This window comes from Hermetia illucens, chromosome 4 (assembly GCF_905115235.1).
Source record: "Hermetia illucens chromosome 4, iHerIll2.2.curated.20191125, whole genome shotgun sequence".
Classification (NCBI taxonomy): domain Eukaryota; kingdom Metazoa; phylum Arthropoda; class Insecta; order Diptera; family Stratiomyidae; genus Hermetia; species Hermetia illucens.
The window spans coordinates 113,220,640-113,240,012 of record NC_051852.1 but is presented as its reverse complement, the minus strand read 5'-3'; the positions used below and the strand labels follow the sequence as shown (position 1 = coordinate 113,240,012).

Genomic DNA, 19,373 nt, shown 5'->3' with positions numbered 1-19,373 from the left:
TGAAAGTGGGAAATGGCTAGGCGGAGTAACGGGTTTTGCTGATATGAAACCAAAAGGAGTTTCCGCATGCCAACCAGACAAATACTTATATATTAGTGACTGAAGCTGAAGCTCACTGAACTTTCAAATGTGTGAGATCAGCATGCTTCCCGCAAGTCGATTATTTTTTCTTGTAGCGTGTTTCAAACGAAGCTCCTTTTGAATCTCAGTAGTAAACCAGAGTGGTAAGAGCGTAGGCACCTCGGTTAGAAAGAGATGCAATAAGGAAGCAGGCTAGCAAGAATGGTATAAATAATATCAAAGGTGCAGTTTAAGTGGTTTCTTGTGAGGTTAAACTTAAAACTCGCGTAGGGGTTCATAAAATTATACAAGGGAAAAGAAAGGTGGAAAGAGTGACTTGGGACTTGTGAAGGGTCAGGAACGTATAGGAAGAGTAAAGCTGCCAGAAACAATGAAGGAGAGAAAAAGGAAAACTACATTGAGGATATCCGTTAATTTATCGAAGAATTCCTCGTAGATGGGAGAAGGACTAAGACGAAGAAAATACACACAGGTAATGACAAATAGACTTGCGATAGGCGAGGAATTGCCCAGGATAATGCAGTCACAAGAAGAAGGGTTGGGGGAATGATGGGTTCAGCACGGGAGGGGGACTTTACAGCGACTAAGAGGCCTGTATCCGAATGACTCAAGTGGTTAGAGCGTTGGGTTGTCGTAGCAGGAGGCCATGGTTCAAATCTGACTGGGGCATTCGACTCAGCTGCAAATGAGTACTTGAGTCTAATTAGTGTAATAATCTCGGGCGAGCAGAATGCTGACCATATTGCCTCCTACAGCGTCCTGTAGTGTACCGTTACAGTATTGAATGAAGTGCTCTAACACACTTCAAGGCTACAGATTGTTGCGCCAACGATTATTTTATTATTAAGATGCCTCCGCCTATGCCCTACCCAAAGCGCCGTGATCTCTATTACAACGAAAGGCCAACGAGCTCAGAATCCTAATCCTTATCATCCATGTTTCACAAATACAGACCGTATGGTGCTGGTAAGTCAGGGCGAATAGATTGAAACCTCTCACATTTTGATAGTAGAGTTCAAAGTTTATGAATGAGGTCCTGAAGGAGATTGGTCGATGGCGTCGAGGTCGTAGGGATACGTTACCTTGAAGGAAGCTATTGCTGGAGCCATCCTTCGCTAGCTTCACACACTATAGAGTCCCCGCAGATGGGTTGGTTTTGCTCCCAATGTAGTCCACAATAATACAAGTTTTTTTGAAAGTTAAGGGAACCATGATAAATAGGTGTGGTTGAGGAATCATACCTCTCATGGGGACTTATAAGAGCCACAAATTTGACGCTACTTTTGACCCGTGCCCGGATGTTTATCTGCATCATCGGTAGAGACCTCTATCTGGGTAGATTTATATGTGATATTTATTTAAACCCTGTTTATCGCTTTGTTTTAAAGTGATGATACATACATACCGTGTGAAGGCCGTTTTTTTTCGCTTTTTTACCATATATTTATTAATATCTTGAGCATGCCTAGTAATTTTTCCAACCTGATAGCATAGTTCATTATTGAAATACAGAGTAACTTATACACCCATCTCCAAAAAAAGGTGTTTTTCTGCAGCCACGCTAGAGGGCGCTGTGATTATCTTAAAGATTAAAAAATGTAAACCGAATTTTAACGTGAATGAATCGCAATTATCCTAGTTTGCAGACCGTAAAAATATGTTCTGAATAAGTCGTGAACATTTCAAAGAACTTCGTTTGATAGATTTTTGGCTATGGTGGCAGCAAATTTTCAGCTTGCAGTTCCGAGAAAAGCACATTTAAAAAGTAGAATGCGATTTTTAACCATAAAATAACTGACCATTAATCTGCTATACCTAGTCCATAAACCTTAGGTTTCTTAAAGAAACACATGTAAAGCCTTGGTTTCAATTCTTATGATTCTAGCGAAGTCACTCGAACGTCATTCGGCCCGATGAATACGCGACATTTTACCTATTTAACACTCTAATTTCCGAACAACTCCGAATATCAATAAATCACTTTGCCCATATATTCAACACTATATCTAGATACAATTGATGTAAAAAAATTCGATTCTTCGGATCCTACACACGGGATGACCCCCTTAATTCAGAACTAGAGTGGAAATATTTATCAGCTGGTTTGGACCCTTGCTTGGTTTGCCATTATCATCATGACTTCAAATTCTGCCCAATATTCGTTCAAAATCATGTTTAATATGAAATATCAAGCTTTCAGAGTTTAAACTCCCTGTTATTAAAAATTTTGCAGATATTCCAAATAGAACATGGTGCACCCAAAAAAGTTGTTCCATTGCTGGTCGTCCACTTTAAAGTTTCTTTGAAATTTAATCCAATGATTTCATTTGGAATTTCAAAAAATATTTCCTACGTTTTTACGTATAAGATAAATAAATCAGTAGTCATCCGAAATTTTCTTCTCATTCTATACTTGAATTCGGTGCATATATAGTCTTCAAGAGGCAACGTCTTCATATACGAAGGCCGAAGTTTTTTTGTTTCAATGGAAGATTCTTTTATTGACACCAAGGCTATAACTATGCCAGTGAATCTACTTCCTTCCTATTATGAGAAAATCCCTACAACTCTGCCCACATGTTTGATCCAATGCAAAAACTTTCTAGACACCTTGTTACAAACCGAAGTAGCCAACCACATGTGCCAACTCTACCTTCTAAGCAGCTGCCATTACAGCTACCAACCAAACTCGCTTTTGTAAAAAAATTAACGATGTCATTGATCCAGACTAGTTTAGTTGAGCTAGCATTTCGAGCTCCTAACATAATACTTCAAATAAAAACATCTTGGAAATAGCACAAACCTCATCAGAACGTGCTCAATTTCAATCTGCGCCGAAAGGCAATGCGCTGATCTTGAGAGATATCGATTTCCACAATCAGTTAATAAAATGATCACCGCGTCAAGATAACTGCATCGTTAAAGCACTTCCTAAACAAATATTTTCAAGTACACCCATAAAATACTATTGACATGAACAAAAAGCATCAATGAGAAATTGTGGCTTCTCACCAGTCCATGTACTTCATTAATTACAGCAGTGATCATCAGCGACTGCGATGAAAGTAAATAAACGCATCGCATAAAGCAAGATACCAGATTGTTTTTGAAATTTTATTTTAATGAAAATGGAATAGTATAGTAATAGCAAAGACGCTGTTGTTCCCGAAAAGGACATCTCGAAACTGGCCATAAGTAATTATACATACTTGTCTGTCTATATATTATAATCACAAGCATTTCGCAGCGCTGTGATGTGGGCCTTTGAATGTTGCCTTCACCCTATCCTTAGATTGGTCGCTACTCGTCCCTCTTTTCGGTTGTACATGCATGTTTATTCAGATGTAATTTGTATAATAATAATAATCGTTGGCGCAACAATCCATGTTGGATCAGGGGCCTTGAAGTGTGTTAGAGCACTTCATTCAAGACCGTAACGGTACACTAGGAGGCAATGTGGTCAGCATTGCGCTCGCCGAGATTATTACCCTGATTTGACTCAGGTATAGAAACATAAAATCGAAAACTTATACCAAAAGTACGAAGCAAGTCCTGATCTCGTCCCATTGGAATATCCTTCACTCGTCAACTCCAATTCAACTTCTCAAGGAGGCAGAGCTCCCAGAATAAGGGAACTTGGTTACCAGAAAACCTTACCTAAGAAGGTTTGAGCAAACTATTATCGAGAGTGTACTAACCATAATTTTGTTCATTATGCATTATATTCGATACCGAGTTGAAATTCAATCAACGAAATACCTACCAATCTCCACTATTTATCATCTTATCGCAGAGGTAATCTCTTCACGCATCTCGAATAAACCAAAATCGTTTTTACCTAGGCCAAAACATCACCACTATATTAACCCATTCAATGCAATGAATTATTTCCCGCACGTTATGTTATCCGTTGTGGGCAGATAATCTAATTTACATTCCTATTTTCCCCGTCCCAAGCAAGAAGCACAGTCACCAATTCAATCTGGGGCCGGAAGTATTTCTTTATTATGACGCGTGTCGCTAGCAATTGAAACAGAAAAATTCAAATTTCATTACAATTCACGCCATGGAGCATTTTCCTTTTCATTATTGTGGTTTAAATAATCAACGCATTTACATGCACAGACTATGCTGGAGGTACATATTCGGTTCAGTTGACTTCGTCACAACGCGCAATCTAGATGTTATTGCACTTTGGTGAAGTGATGGAATAGGGTCTTGAACTTTGTTGAGTTTGGCTGCCTTGGGAAAGTTTATCACGGTCTGATGAAACCCGTATTCACAAAAAATGTTCTAAGGAAAGCAAAATTCCCACTCATATACATGGATCAAAATACGAAAAGAATTTTCTAATAATATTCAAATTAATATGTTTCCCGAAAATCTTCCATTTAAAGTTCAGCTCACGAAATTATTGTCTGGTTTTTTGGACTATATCAGGGAATTATGCGCCACACAATATTATTGGTCAAAATAGGCTAACCAGCTTCCGATAGGGTTACTAGGCTGCCTCAGTTCCATTGGAGCCTTCTGAGCTTCTAATCTGCAAAAAATCGGGGTGCTTTCTTCACCATGGATCAGTTACAGCGTGTGAATGAGCTGCAAAGTATGTAAATTGTTACAATGCTTTGAATCAAAATCCAAATTTTAAAAAACACTGTGAAGCTGCTTGGCCCTGTCACTGCCTGGTCATCAACAGACATAAATCTTCTTCATAGAATAATATAAAGAATAATTTTCATATCGAGAGGACCCCCAATGTATTTCCAGATTTTAAACAAGGCAGGGATCGCCTTGCGTTGTTAATACGTCTAGCGGCGTAAAGTCCGGTGCCAACGTCGGCAGAAATCACGCTTTTTAGGTATATAAATTGATTAACTCCTTCGATTATCGGCCATTTAATCCAGATAAGAAAAGTGCGAATACCTTAGTTTTATTGGTATTTACTTTCAGTCCAACAACTTTAAAAAACCAGAGCCATTTGGTCAAACGGAACTCATCATCGTATTCAAGTTGTTTGGTCCGTTGACACATTCCACGGACAGAGCAACATGCAAAACGTTGCCGATAACAAGTAGAAATAATATTGGTGATGCAACCGCTGCTTTGGACCTCAAATTCCTCTGAGATTTTACCTCAATACAACACATGACATTTTCCGCCATCAGAAGTCGCTCTGATAATAGCTATTAGTTTTTCAGGATACACTGGCTGTTCACGTTGTTGAAAGCCTTCTCGAAGTTGGTTGAGAGCAGGTGAAGCGGAGATATAAACTCCGCGCACTGTTTTAAATTGTTTCGTGGGTGTTGTCGTCAATACAGAAGAATTCCGAGCGGAGATGTTCCTCGATGCTTTCCAGGATAATTTTAGCTATTATCTTTCCGACGGTAAATGCCACGTAGATTGCCATCCAATTTTCACATTCAAGGTTGGTGCTCTTTCTCGGAATCTTAACGATTATCCCCTTTTTCTAGTCTGATCATCCCCTATTTCCACTCTGGGAAAAGTCTCGGATTTCCAGGACCACCATATAAGTGGAAGAGAATAGATCTGCAGAAACTACAGGAAGAACGATGAATATCTTTACGAGGAGACCGTGAAACCCAGAGGCTTTACTCCATTTGAGCTCATTGATAGCAAAACCGATTTCTCTACTATTTGGAGGATCAGTCCATATCCGGATGCTACGGTGACTAGCTACTTTTTCAGCGGGAGGCAAAATGAAAATCATACAGTTAAAAACCGTGGGTAATTCCCCTTCAGCTGTACGGCATCGTGGAGTCGACCATTAAGGTCCCTCACAGGACCATCAACCGATTTGCAGCGGAATGCAACTTCCTTCATGATACGGTGACAAAATCGTTATCGCTACCCTGACAAACAAACGAATTCCCCTTTGTCACAACACACTATACGCGTTACGCTCGCCATCGGTCGCGAAATCGGTTAGCCGGATCTCAGGACCTGGACAGTAACTTGCGTAGCACCCAAAAAAAAAGCATTTTCAATGGCTGCCCAAATGCTCATCAATATTTTTAGGCGTATTATTCTGTCCCCGATCAGCAAATTGCTATTCCACTGTCGAGCGACAGCTGGATTATATAAGCGGTCGATGCTGATTTTGGGAGCTCGGAGGTCTCCTACCCTGTGAAAGGTAGCGGACCCAATACGTGATGATTCTAGGCTGATATCAACGCCTTTCTATGCTCAGTCAGAAGACAAGCCCTAAATCTGATGTTGACCACAAAGTGGTCAATCTGATTGCTCGTACGGTGTCGGTCAGTTGAACCCTTGTGCCAAACCCTGAACTGAAACAACCTGCCACCAATGACAAAACTGTGCAAAAACAATACACACAATAAGTTTCAGGGAGTAAAGAAGCTTGAAGGCAGTGGTCTGTTGAAAACTACACTCATAACTTATTATCGAGAGCATTGGTCAGATATTTTGCTCTGCTCACTGAAAATAAGTTAGCTTCATTTCGTTCTTTGTCATCGTATCAATGACCTTCACGGAAAACTTTAACGCCTTCTCATCAATTGGCTACTTCAAATTTATTTGGAGGACGTTTTCAGGAAGTTAGTTAGTTGCCTTGAAACAGCACATTCATATTGTTCCAATTACCGTTTAAAGCACCCACCCCTATGGGCCAATCACTGTTCGCATTTCACCTTCGATCTGTGTCCCATTCACTCATTTCCTGTCCTCTAGTTGATAAACATTTTCATACACTGTCGAGCCGGGTCTTCTTAATGTTAATTTAATTCATTTCCGAGGGTCTTTAATTTTCCCGCAATTGAATGCGACCCCTCTTAGAACTTAACGTCCACAACAATCATAATAGATCTTCTAGATCTGATTTTTACCTGACCGTCAATATCACCCAGCAGCTCACCTTGAGCTTGAGGTCTGCTAGAATAATTGGTCTATCGTACAATGAAAACTCAAAGTTTCGAAATTCAATTTCCACAATGCCCAGTTTCTAGCCTTAAATGAGAGTCTTCCTCAATTGATTGAACAATAGTCTTCCAAAATATATCATATTACCAGGCTCTTTTGGCATTTTATGATTTCCTTGGAAAAGTGCTTCCTTGCTTCGCTCCCCTGTTCCTGTCCGAGCCTGTGTAAATACTCGGTTTGGTTAACAACCGACATTTGTGATGCTATACTTGCGAAAACCACCCTTAGTTCAGATTTCGTCGTAGATGAAATGCAGTTGATCAAGTTACCTTAATTAGAAATGCTTATTATGAACATCTACCAAACATTGAAGGCTTTCTCGAGCGTTGGGAATATAAGCCTTTCAGTTCCCATGTTCCAATTTCCCGCTCCTTGGCTGCTCCACTCGCCTCCGACATAAAATTTGAAGATTCTTCTTTTTCTTTAGCCTTTGTCTCGTTCACAAGCAGAGTCGACGCATCGTGATCGGTTGCATCATTTTGTCTTATCGAAGAGCTGATCTGGATGCAATTGCGCTACTTTCAAATCCCCATCCATCATATCTAGTCACCATTGTTTGGACCGCCCTTTTGGTCATTTATCATCGACTTCGATGGTCAGACCAATCTTGGTGACTGAATTCTCGTTAGCGCGAATTACACGACCATACCATCGAAGACGCCTCTCTCGCATTTTTTTCACGATCGATGCAACCCTATATCGATCGCGGATATCCTCATTTCAGATGTGATTGTCGCGGCATAGCGAAGATGTGCACCACTCACTGCATCGCCGGCAGTGTCAACGCCTCCACCGATGCACTGAACTACCTACACATTGCTTCCTTCTCCCTGTGACCGCCGCATCACTCAATCTCGCCCCGCTGTGCTACCACATGATCAGTAGTTCTGCAGTTCTTAACAAATCCAGTTTGATTCATGGTTATTTCAACAATTTCGGAAATACGGTTGTCAAGAATGCGTCCAACAATCTTCATTGTATAGAACGGCAACCGGTCGATAATTTGAATACTCAGCTGGACTACCTTCCTTTCTGAAGATTGCATTTCTTAATCCTACATATGAGCTTCTCCGCAATTATTTCTCGTTTGACTTTATATCAACCCTTCTTTGCAATCCCCCTCCCTTTTATCTCTTATTTCTTCTCTATGGTCTCACTGTGAGGCAACATCATAAGGTTCGAAGGAGATGCTATACCATTGCTAACTTATTAGAGTTTACTAACTTTTTCGCTAACCATCTGAATGAACAAGGTTTGACTCTGTTGGCCATATCCTGCTTGTCATTTCTGTTCCATCTGCTTTCCCTGGGTTGAAGTTTTACCTGAGAGAAAACTAACAGTTGCACCTCAGCTTTTGATTTGCCTCATCGTATTCTGGAATGTTATGAAAGATCAAAGTTTTCAAATTTTTATACAAATGTTAATTTTGCGACAATTAAAATATCATGGTACAATCGACACCCACTACAAGAGAGATTTTCCTCGAAATCAATGAGGCAGTGCAAGGCCTAAGCATCAACGAAAAATTGAAATCCTATAATTGTAATCCTCTCCTACAAACCGTGTTCAGTAAAGTGCCTTGAAAATGATTGCCTCCTGACTCTAGCGACAGATGGTAGCGGACAACATTGCTGGTTCTTCTTTCTTTTAGTATTCTTCGTCTTAAAAGAGCATGGGAAAGACAGGCCAGGAAATTGGCGATGATCACTAATAAACTATATGCCTGCAATGCTTTTACTTCTGCTCGTCCAATAATCCATCTTGAGACCACAATGCACAACGTAGGGAGGAGCGAAAACTATGTATTCAATGGTGCCCTCGCCATAGCGTTAACGTTATGAACGAGCGTGCCCATCTTGTTGCTTGGAATCCATTAAGCCAGGAAAGACCTAAAAGCTCGGAATATTGTTCTTACATGGGTGCAACAAGAATAAAATGATGAGTACTAGAAGAATTTGCTGAAAAAAGGAAGGTTCTTTGCTTGTTTCTGAGCCTCCCAACTAAACTGTGCGTATTCTCCCTCCCATTTAGTGTAGCAGAGTCAAGGTGGTTACGCACATCCGGAGCAGGACCTTGCAACTTCATTAGAAAGTCAAAAATAATACTTTAGCGATTTTTACTTCACAATATTTGGCTTTACTTTTACTATGTATACCTTGAGCATACATATTCCTTTTGTTATTTCTTTGATTGAATGCTGTTTGATTTTCACACACGCTAGTATGACTCCGCAATTGTTCGGCGTGGTAGTCTGAAGGAACAAGCTGCTTTGTGTCTAACTTGCGCGCCTGAGAATACTTAAGACTTTCGGCCATACTTCCCCCCAAAATCTTACTAACCAGATAGAAGATTTTTCGAAGAGTGCATCTTTAAGATATCCTCCCAGGGAATGAAACTGTACCAGTTTTACTTATTTAACACCACAACCAATTCGAGTCCAACGCCTCCGTTGAGCACATATCGAAGCATACCTGGACCATTGCTCAACCGCGCGATATACATTCGCTATAGACTCCTCTTAATCCTGTGTAATCGTGCGTTCAATTCCTTTAGGGATGTTACTGGATTCGGAGCACACTCCCAGACCCAACCGCATATGCCATACAACGGTAAACCATTGAACTCACCTCCAGTCAAAAACCAGACCTTGTTGTAGCACGCTTAGATGCCGCGCGTGCTTGGCGGTTATACAGGAGCAACATAGTCTGAAGAAACAAAGTAATATACACAACAAAATTAAATGAAAAGGAAAGGAACTAGGTAAAACGGAATAAAATAACGCCTACCGGCCTAAAACGTCATTACCGCTCGGGTAATAGGCTAAAGCCTGCCTGCCTGTCCTAACAAAATTAGGCTTTGACTACTGATGTTACACTTCATACCTCGTCGCCAACGTGAATTTCAACCTTGGATGCGCAAACAGATGTGAACGCAAAGCTGCTCAACATTTTCCAAATGAAATCAAATTATGCAGCCATACCTTCTTGAATGCAAATCTTTGTTGCCATTGCCATCAATTTTTAGGAAATGCCTGAGTCGAGTCATTGGTTCGCCTGAGACAATACTAAATGAAAACTTCATCGGCTTACGCGTCAGATACATGTGGGCGTGTTGGTTAGAAAGCAGTAAGTCCATTGCTAGGTATGAATACACTATCTCCGTAGAACAGTTGAGGAAGAGTGAAATCTTCTCAAAAAGTGATGGAGAGAGCTGAAGAATGTTGCCACAAATGACAGCGATAGCGTGTAAGAGTGGTTGATGCACTATATATGAGGGATAATCCAAAAGAAATGATTGATATTGAATTTGATATTTGCAGTCCCCATAAAAATATAAATGGAAATATGTGCAGGGCAGGGGCAACTCATCAGACGCTGCATCACCTCTGCCCTGGGAGAAGCGTGGCCGAAGTGGTTACACGGTGATATTTGCTCCCTTTATTAATTCAAAAACAGCCGTGTGTATAAATTATATTGAACATACCGCCTTGAAAAATGTTAGGCCTAAGCCGACCGAGGCTACACTAAAACTGTGTTTAAGAATTGAGGGGTTCCTAAGTCTGCCATCCACTTAACGGCGGACCGGACCAGTTGGAAAGCAGCATGCTTTCACGGTTGTGGTCCACGGAGCCTTTATCCTTGGGTGAGCACCCAAGTTGCCAAATTTATGACTTACGGTTTCGTCCAGGGCAGAGGTAACTCATCTTACCTTACTTACCTTTACCCGCTGTTATTTACATACCCAAAAATATGTAAATAGATCGTCACTTCTATGAGCTACACTATTTTATCTACACTACTAGCAATCGGAGAAAGGAAATCCAAATGGGAAAGGTATAATATTATCTGTCAACAAGTACAACTGTAGGAAGTCAAGAGCCATTGTTTCGGTTGGCCTTTGATCGTTTCCCATCGATTCCGATGTTCAGACTCATTAGCGTGAATTACGTACTGATACCATCGAAGACGCCTCTCTCGCGATTTTTCCAAGATCGGCTTCTTTCAAATCATGGTAGTGCAATTTCACCCATCTTCTCCTACTAGGTGTTCCCGCAGAGCATATCTGATGAGTTCGTGTGGCACACGGTCAAACTTCTTCTCTAGATCCAAATATGCACTGTAAAGAGAGTAATACATCTCACGATGTTTCTCCATGAGTAACCGCGCATGTTTTGTGTCAGCAGTCAGCGTAACAATCCATATTGGATCAGGATCATTCAAGACGTACACTACAAGATTACAGAACACTGTAGTGTGGCAATGTGGTCAGCATTGTAGTCGCCCGAGATTATCACCCTGATTTGACACAGGTACTCATTCATCCCACTGCCACCAGTGAGGTTTAAACCCCGACCTTCCGTACGACAGCCTTGCGCTCTAACAGCAGCTTAATTCACCGTTATTTGAAGAATATGGTGAATACGGTTGTCAAGGATAGGTTCAAAAATCTTCATGGTATAGGACAGCAACTGGATCGGGCAGTAAACATGTGGCTAATAAACCAAAAATTAAGCAACTTAACATTTAAAAGGAAAATATTCAGATGGTCCAGGATGTCTAACGCCGATTTGTTCCTAATTAATGACCATGGATGAAATTTGGATCCATCACTAAGATCCAATTACCTACAAAATCCTACTACAGAGAAAAGGTAATATCGAGAATGAAAGGCAAGGGCGATCATGTGAGGGCCGGTCATATCCGAATCGGGTTTAGAATTGTTCCAGTATCTATTGAATTCTGCAGATTAGATCATTGGACGCTCATCTGGATCTATCTCCTTGTTTTAAGGAACAGTGTTTAGAACCGAACTCAGAAGATGATAACGGGGTGAAGACTGCAGAAAGTGTTTTGAGGCTCGGAGCAACATATTCTTTCAAGTTCCACAAATTTCGGGCAATAGAAGAGTACGCGCTGTGCATGAAACTGACCTTCTGTAGATCATCCTCGGTTTATGTACGTTACATAAAATGTAGCTCTTTGACAAACTAATGTCAGGTAGAGCAAAATGGGCCTGACTATCGTGGCTACAAACATTTCGTACGCTACTGTCCTTTCGATAACTGGCTGTTCATTTACCTATCCGTTTATTTCCACAAGTAATTTCCGATGATATGCCGTAGACGGGAGTTCACGAAGGCTTGAAGCATACAGTAACACAGAAAGAACACTAGCATAGAATGGTTTCAACTTGATTTTGGTGTTAAGATAACTGCATTTCCCGATCCGGTCAGTGAAAGCGGATCTTGCGCTGTTATTGCAATGCATGACTTTGTTTGTTTATTTGCTACCACCGTCGGCAAAAACCACGTTTGCTAGATATACTGCGACGGCTTCGACCCTCTGCCAATTAATGCAGATAGGGAGAGTGCGATGAGCCGCCAGACTGAGAACCTTGGTGAGAGATCAAGCAGATATCATCAGCGTAGTGAAGGTGTTAAAGGAAAGATGTCATAGTTGATTCATGTCCTCCGGACAAGGCAGCATGAAGAACATCACCGATAAAAAGAAGAAATAGTATCGGTGGCAAGATGCAATTCTGGCAGACTCGACTTTGGACTTCAAATTCCTCTGAGGCTTTAGTAATTAGTTTCTCCGGATTCCGTATTCTCACTGTCGAAAGCGTTCTCGAAATAGATGAAGCGCAGATGATTTCAAAGTTTAAATTCCGTGCACTGTTTCTAAATAATCGGTAGAGGTTAATGTGGTCAATCCAGAGTAGAAACTAACCTGCTTTTTTTTGCGACGGCAGAGAACACGCAGATACCGCTCCAATTGTCACACCACACAATTGTCACAACCATCCCCTTCACTCTCTGAAAAGTCTCGGATTCCCAGGATTTCTGTACCAGTGGAAGTAACTGATCGGATGGTGATTTTACTCCGTTTGAGTGCATTCTGTTCGGAGGTATCCTCATGTACGTTAACTAACAATTTCATCTACAAGAAACGGTGGGGAAAAGGAGGGGGGATTGTGCACCAGAAAGAAAATAAAGGAAGACCCAAAAGAATACACGATACTCAGGTGATCCACAGTTAGTTGTTCCTGTTGTAAACAGAATATCAAAGATTAGAGGACTAGAAAAGTTTCTTATCACGAATGAAAACTTTCTGTCATATAAAAACAGCTTATCTTATCATGAAAGTTTACTCATGGCAAAGATTTTTTAATGATTTTGATTGTAACTAATACATACGTCGCGCCATACTGAGGCTCCTCAATTAACCATCGTCCCTCCACCCTAAAACTTCATGTCAATTACGGTCACCCTTTAATGATTCGATATTCATTGAAAGAGGGGATCGGTTTCGATATTGAATCAGTGTTCAAGGCCCATGATTTACCATGTTTAGGCACTTTCGCAGGTAGTTAAACTCACTTAAATTCGCTGGTAAAGCTGTAGGACTGCACATAAGTTTGACTTCGGTTAAACGATCTATACAGTGTCAGGTGAGATACTTTCTAGCTCAATTACAAGTATATGAATAAAATATACGTAGAAGCAATCAGAGATGCATCACACCCTTAACAAGACAAAAACTTGCTATACACTTAAGCTTACATATATGATACATGCATGTACGTTCATTAAAATATCATGAGGAATTCCAGATAAAAGAAGTTTGATATGGACTTACGGCAAGGTAAGAAAGTATCAAAATTCCATTCCATTTCATGGCAGAGATACCATTTCTGTATACACATTGAAGTAAACAAATAATTACATAAACTCAAATTAATTCAAATGACAAATCCCATAAACACGTCCAACATCTTTTTCTTCATGAAAAATTGCAATCCGGCCGGAGTGTCACTTTTATCAATAACAATAAATTCACTTTAGACATTCAAACAATTTTAAAAATTTCTACTAATCAGTCCCCATTTCTTTTTCTTTTGCAGATATAATCAAATTTGGAAGATGAATGGATTAAATAATCGTAAAATTGGATTTTCATAGTAAATGTTAGAAATTGCATAATTTCGAAGTGAACCGTGAGTGATAAGAATAATTCAAAATGAATGGACTCAGACTTAACGGCGGAGACGAGTCTCATTTTGAAAACATCGAAGAGGAATCATTGCCTCTAACGTCTTTGAAGGTTAATGGGAATAAATACTCAGAGAATGACGAATTTTCCGCAGGCACAGGTAAACTATTGAGTGTTTGTTTCACCTCAAATTATATTTTACTATGCACGATCAATTGATATAATAACACAATCATTAAATATAAGTAAGTTATAATGTCGCACTGCAATTCCTAATTCAAACTTTTTGCATAATTAGATTAAAGCAAAAGAAGAAGGGTAAGTTTAGCACCAAAATATCGATGCCTATGATCCAAATCAATCCCCTTCAGTCAGACATTGCAGGAAATACAAGTCATACTGTCAACTCCAGATTTTTTCTAAAAATATCTGAGTGAACAATGGAATATTTGGAGAACAAATATCCGAGGTAGCTAAAAGTGAGATAGGCAATAAGTTATCCATTCCGCTTCTTAGAAAATGTTTATTCGAATCCATCATCCAATTTCAATATTCATATTTTTGCACTTTAACATGCTCCTTCCTCGGGTTTCTACCTTGTCATAAGAGCTCTGTGGGATCGAAAAACGAGAATAATATTGTGCTTCGTAAGGCGAAACCTAGTGTAAATATTTTGAATCAATTAGATGTACTTGAAAAATAAAAGTCAACACAGAAGTCGTCGTTGATCGCCGTTTCACTCATGGGTAATATAGTATGTAAATTCAGTTTATTGTTGCTATTGAAGTGTATATATTTATGTAGGTATATCATTTTATATGCTACAATAGGTGGTGCCAGAAAACGTTTTCATGATTGCTCTGTTTTCAAGCTGTACTGAAAACGTGAATCTTTCTCGATATGTGTACTTATCTGATTTAAAACTGGAGATCAGAAGCAGAGCAGTCTAGTTTTGAGAGGCTCTGTAGTTCCTATATTTAGTGAAATGTGCCAAATTTCAATGGCAAATGAGAGAAGGTTCCTATCAGCAGATAAAAGACAGTCTTTGCTGCGAATAAGAGCATATTATCTTTCTTTAATAAAATAGAAGGGCGAATGTGTCATCAGTCTAAGTAGCTTTCTCAAAAATTCCACCGGTAAATTATAACCCACTGTTGCTTTGCTTTGATCCGTTGGCTCGTTTTGGAAAACATTCCATAATAAAACATGACGCCACCAACAAAACCGTCCATTCTACATGTACTGTAATCCTGGAGTGTACCTTTACGAAGCACTCTAACACCCTTCGAGGCTCTAATTCAACTGAATTGTCGCGCTTACAATTGCTATTATATAGGTGAGTCAGCTTCGAAAATTGACGAACTCCTGACACTTTTAAGAGATACCAAGTAACGAGTATATCATGGAAACTGTGGCTTTTGGGATTCCCCGATATGATATTTAACCTCCCGACCCCAATACTGAAGCCCCCATGCCTGGACAGCGACACCACCACCAAATCTTTAAGTCTTAAGAAGTCACTGACTTCGAATATATCCGCGACTTTTAGCAATCAAGTCGCGATTGAGGCAGGGTTTTGGAGATCTCTCAAGAATCATATAAATGTCCAAACAATGCTCTCCACTTCAGTATAAAACCTGCATTCAGTGTCTACGTCGCGGTCAGCCCCAAAGGAGAGTTTCTGTACTCTCCCATAATGTGAGGAACTGAAAACCCGACTAAGATCGGTCTGTGGGTCACTGTTACTGAATAATAATATTGTGAAGGAACGACGCACGATGTGTCCTAAAAGAACAATTGTGCCCCTGTTCTGGTTTTTGTACATATAAACTATAGTACGCCATTTAAGCCAACAAACGGCAGGAACTTTACTATATAACCTACTTTCAAGTGTTTCAACCTGGCATCTGGTATTAACTATTCTCGCAGGCGCCTCGAACTACTTTGCTTAGGACCGCACACTGTCGTAGACCATGTGTGGAGGTCTCATCACTCTCATCACGGAATCTACAGACAGTATCCGTAGCCATCCCTTGCTCCCCTAGATGATAGTTTAGCATGGAGTGACTAGTGAGTATTCCCACTATGATTCGGAGGCTCATCTTGGCGAGGTCTAAACAATCTTTCGTGTGCTTGGGTTCCCATTCCCCATGAGAATCCCGGACTGTTCCATTTCAGGTAAGTTCGTCCAATACAGTTCCCTCAACAGTTCGTGTTTTAGCGTAGTAGCCATGAACCCATTCCCAACTCGGCAGAATGGCTCTAGCTCATTTAGCGGCATGATATTTCATGGGATAGAATGCTCGCCTGCTAATGTTTCCTAATTCTTCCAAGAAATGGGAGAGGAAGGCTCGGCAGAAGGAAACTTCGCCCATAAAGGAGAGAGGACTTCAGACTACATTCTACCTGCCAGAATCTTCTCTTTCGCCTCTACCACGAAAAGCGAAAGAAAGGGAAGGTGAAGATGTGAACCCAACTAATGCCGGTATGTGAAAATGGATTCATGCAGCTCAGACAACATGAATCTAGAAAGGCTCTGCAAAAAACTGCAAACAAAATGGAGCTTCTTGGGATTGAGGACATGAACCCTGCTGCACCGCCAAGTGTGGCAATATGTAAAGAAATCGGGCTCAAGAAAGCGAAACTTTCGGCGGAAGGTGGGGTAACTTTTCTGCTGATGAGAACCGCACCAGATGTAGCAGACTCGTCACTTAGCGGCGGTTTTCATATTATACTGCACTTATATCTTTAATCAAATTAATATTGCAATTTCCTGTCATCTTATAATATCTGCTTAATGGCAAGAGCGGAAGAGTCACAGTCGCCTATTCTTACTTCCCCTATGATTCTTTGTATCATTCACCGGCGCAAGAAGTAAGGCATCTGGTAGTGTATGTAGAATCAAGTGGCCTTGAACTTTTAAAGGGTTGTGATGAGAGTGCTCAACAAACTATATTTGTTGAGGAGTAGCGGATAGAATCTTAGAGGAGATAAGTTATTTGATGTGTTCACTTCAGCTGGTTTCATGACCGCGAACATACATTCATTGGTCCAAAAGGAAATAACGTAACTGATTCAACAATCTACTCTTCAAAGTTCCTGGAATTGTTGAAAGATTGGCGAATGCTTAACGAAGTCTCACTCTCTGGTCACTGTTATTATTCTGTTAAGGGAAAGTCGCACCGCGTCCTTGAAGAACTATTGTTACTTAAAATTTAGTCTGACTGAGGCGAACAGGCTGCCCACAAAGACCGAATCTTAGAAAAATAGATTTGATAAAATTCAATGAACTTTTTGGCAGCAAAGCTTCGTCAATAAAAGATCATTTGGAAAGTCTAAAGCGCAAGTTGGACTCCCTTAGAAAACCGGTTGGAACTTTTACGAATTCCAATGTTGTAACGAGAATTGGAACACTGCGAGAACGGTAATTATCAACGAAAAAGCGAGAGCTGCTGTAATCGCATGGATGTCGTCTATCCAGCGATGCTAAAGGAGGGTATAGACCACTTAGAGCGACTACCAAAAAATACTTTCTTAGCATATATCTTGGCAGACGGTTAAGGTAGTTTTCATAACGAAGCCCGGGGAAGATAACTTTTCACACCCAAACAACTTCGGACAAATCAGCTTAACAACATTCTCGCTGAAATGTCTGGAAAGGCTCATAGTCCCGAGAAAGCACTGATATCGTACGCACTCAATGGAAATCAATATACTTACTAGTGTGGAAAGTCTATTATTTGTTTTTAAGGGGAGAGAACGCAACTCCAAAAGGCGTTGAAATTGAAGATGTGGTGCTGCTGGAGAGCATGCTATCGATAAAACTTTAGTAAAGTGGATCTATGTTATGTTATGCTAATGTAGAGGAACCTCCCAAGGAGATGTGTGTCGCCATTTCTGTGGAGTATATTAAGTACTATACGAACTGCAAAATTGCCAATATATGCCCAAGCTTATGCGATTGATGTGGCTGTGGTAGTTTGTTGGCATCTCGGCACGGTATGTAAAAATATACAAAGCGCCATTAAGTTGGTTGACAAATCTAAATAAAACCGCAAGAGTATTATTTACAAAAAGGAGGGAGCTTTGTCTTCCAGAAACGAGGGCTCTTCGAAGGAGTAAAATATGTGGGCATTATTTTGGGTAAGAATTTTCTCTAGGACATACATGCGTAAAGATAAAACGAGCTCTCACGGCACTCAGGGCTATGCAGATAAATCTTTGTTCCGACATGGGGACTCAGGTCTTATCCTGCTATCGATAGGCCGATGTTCGCTTATGCATCGATAGTTAAGGTTAAGGAGAAAGAAAACAATTTCCACTTGAAGCTCTCTAACTATATATCTGGGTATTAAGGGTGTCATGAAACATTCACAAAACACATTCGAAGAGGGTTTGGATCCAGTTCTTACAATGCCTTCTGATTCTCAGATTTCCACACATCTGTACGATAGAAGATATTAAACTGTCCTCAAAAGCAGAGAAAACTAATACGAACAAGGTTCTAAACCAGGAGTGCCCACCTTCCGAACAGTGAGAACTGGGTTTTTCGCTTGGGACAATATTCAACGGTTTTCTAGGTTATAATGTATGCAATCCTAGGAGCAGTAGTCTGGGTGATTGACGATAGTCAAGCTGCACTGAAAGTATTGAGCAGTCCTTCGATCACTTGAAAATTCATTCAGAAAATAAAGAATCGATTAAATTCTTTTTATAGCGGGTACCTAGTCACTATGGTGTAGTGAGAAATGAATTTTTAAATGCCTTATCAAAAGAGCATTTAATTTTCCCTCCATTGTGTTAACATCGCCAATGATTCTATCAAAAACTTGGAAGAAGCTTGCCATAATGGCAGGTGGTATAAATATAATGTTGCTGGATACCAGGGCTTATCCTGTCAAAACCAAACAAACATACTACAAAGTTTATCAAGTCGAAAAGCAGGAAGGCATTCTGACTGGCTATAATTCACTTGTTGGAGTATAGAGATTCTACAAGATGATATGTGCCTATCCTGTAGGAAGGAAGCGGAATCCACCGAACATTTTCTATGTGAGTGCACCGCTAATGGACGCATCAGAGCTCAGATTTCTGGTACTGATCTGCTCCAGCGAGTAGCATCACGTCTACTAGCGAAAATTCGGCGAAATCCGTTAGACGGGGGAATCGGGTACAATAGGCCACTAAGGATTTGGGGCTCAGAGACTTTGCCTCTCCACCACTTGATACACACATATTTCTTTCGTAGATTAATATAATATTTATTTTGTCTTGAATCATCTGCCCTGTTTGTAATGCCTCAATATGTCTAGTGATCGCAAGTGAACTTCCGGAAGAGCT

The 19,373-nt window shown here is 40.4% G+C and overlaps 1 protein-coding gene across 2 annotated transcripts in view; it reads left to right on the top strand.

Moving 5' to 3' along the window:
- LOC119653573 (echinoderm microtubule-associated protein-like 2) overlaps window positions 1–19,373 on the top strand; it is a 217,002-nt gene that overhangs the window by 100,436 nt on the left and 97,193 nt on the right. For both annotated transcript variants that reach the window (XM_038058304.1, XM_038058303.1), the window contains exon 2: window positions 13,945–14,193. In XM_038058304.1, coding sequence (XP_037914232.1) covers window positions 14,061–14,193 — 133 coding nt within the window. In that variant the 5' untranslated portion in view covers window positions 13,945–14,060. The remainder of the gene's footprint in view (window positions 1–13,944; window positions 14,194–19,373) is intronic.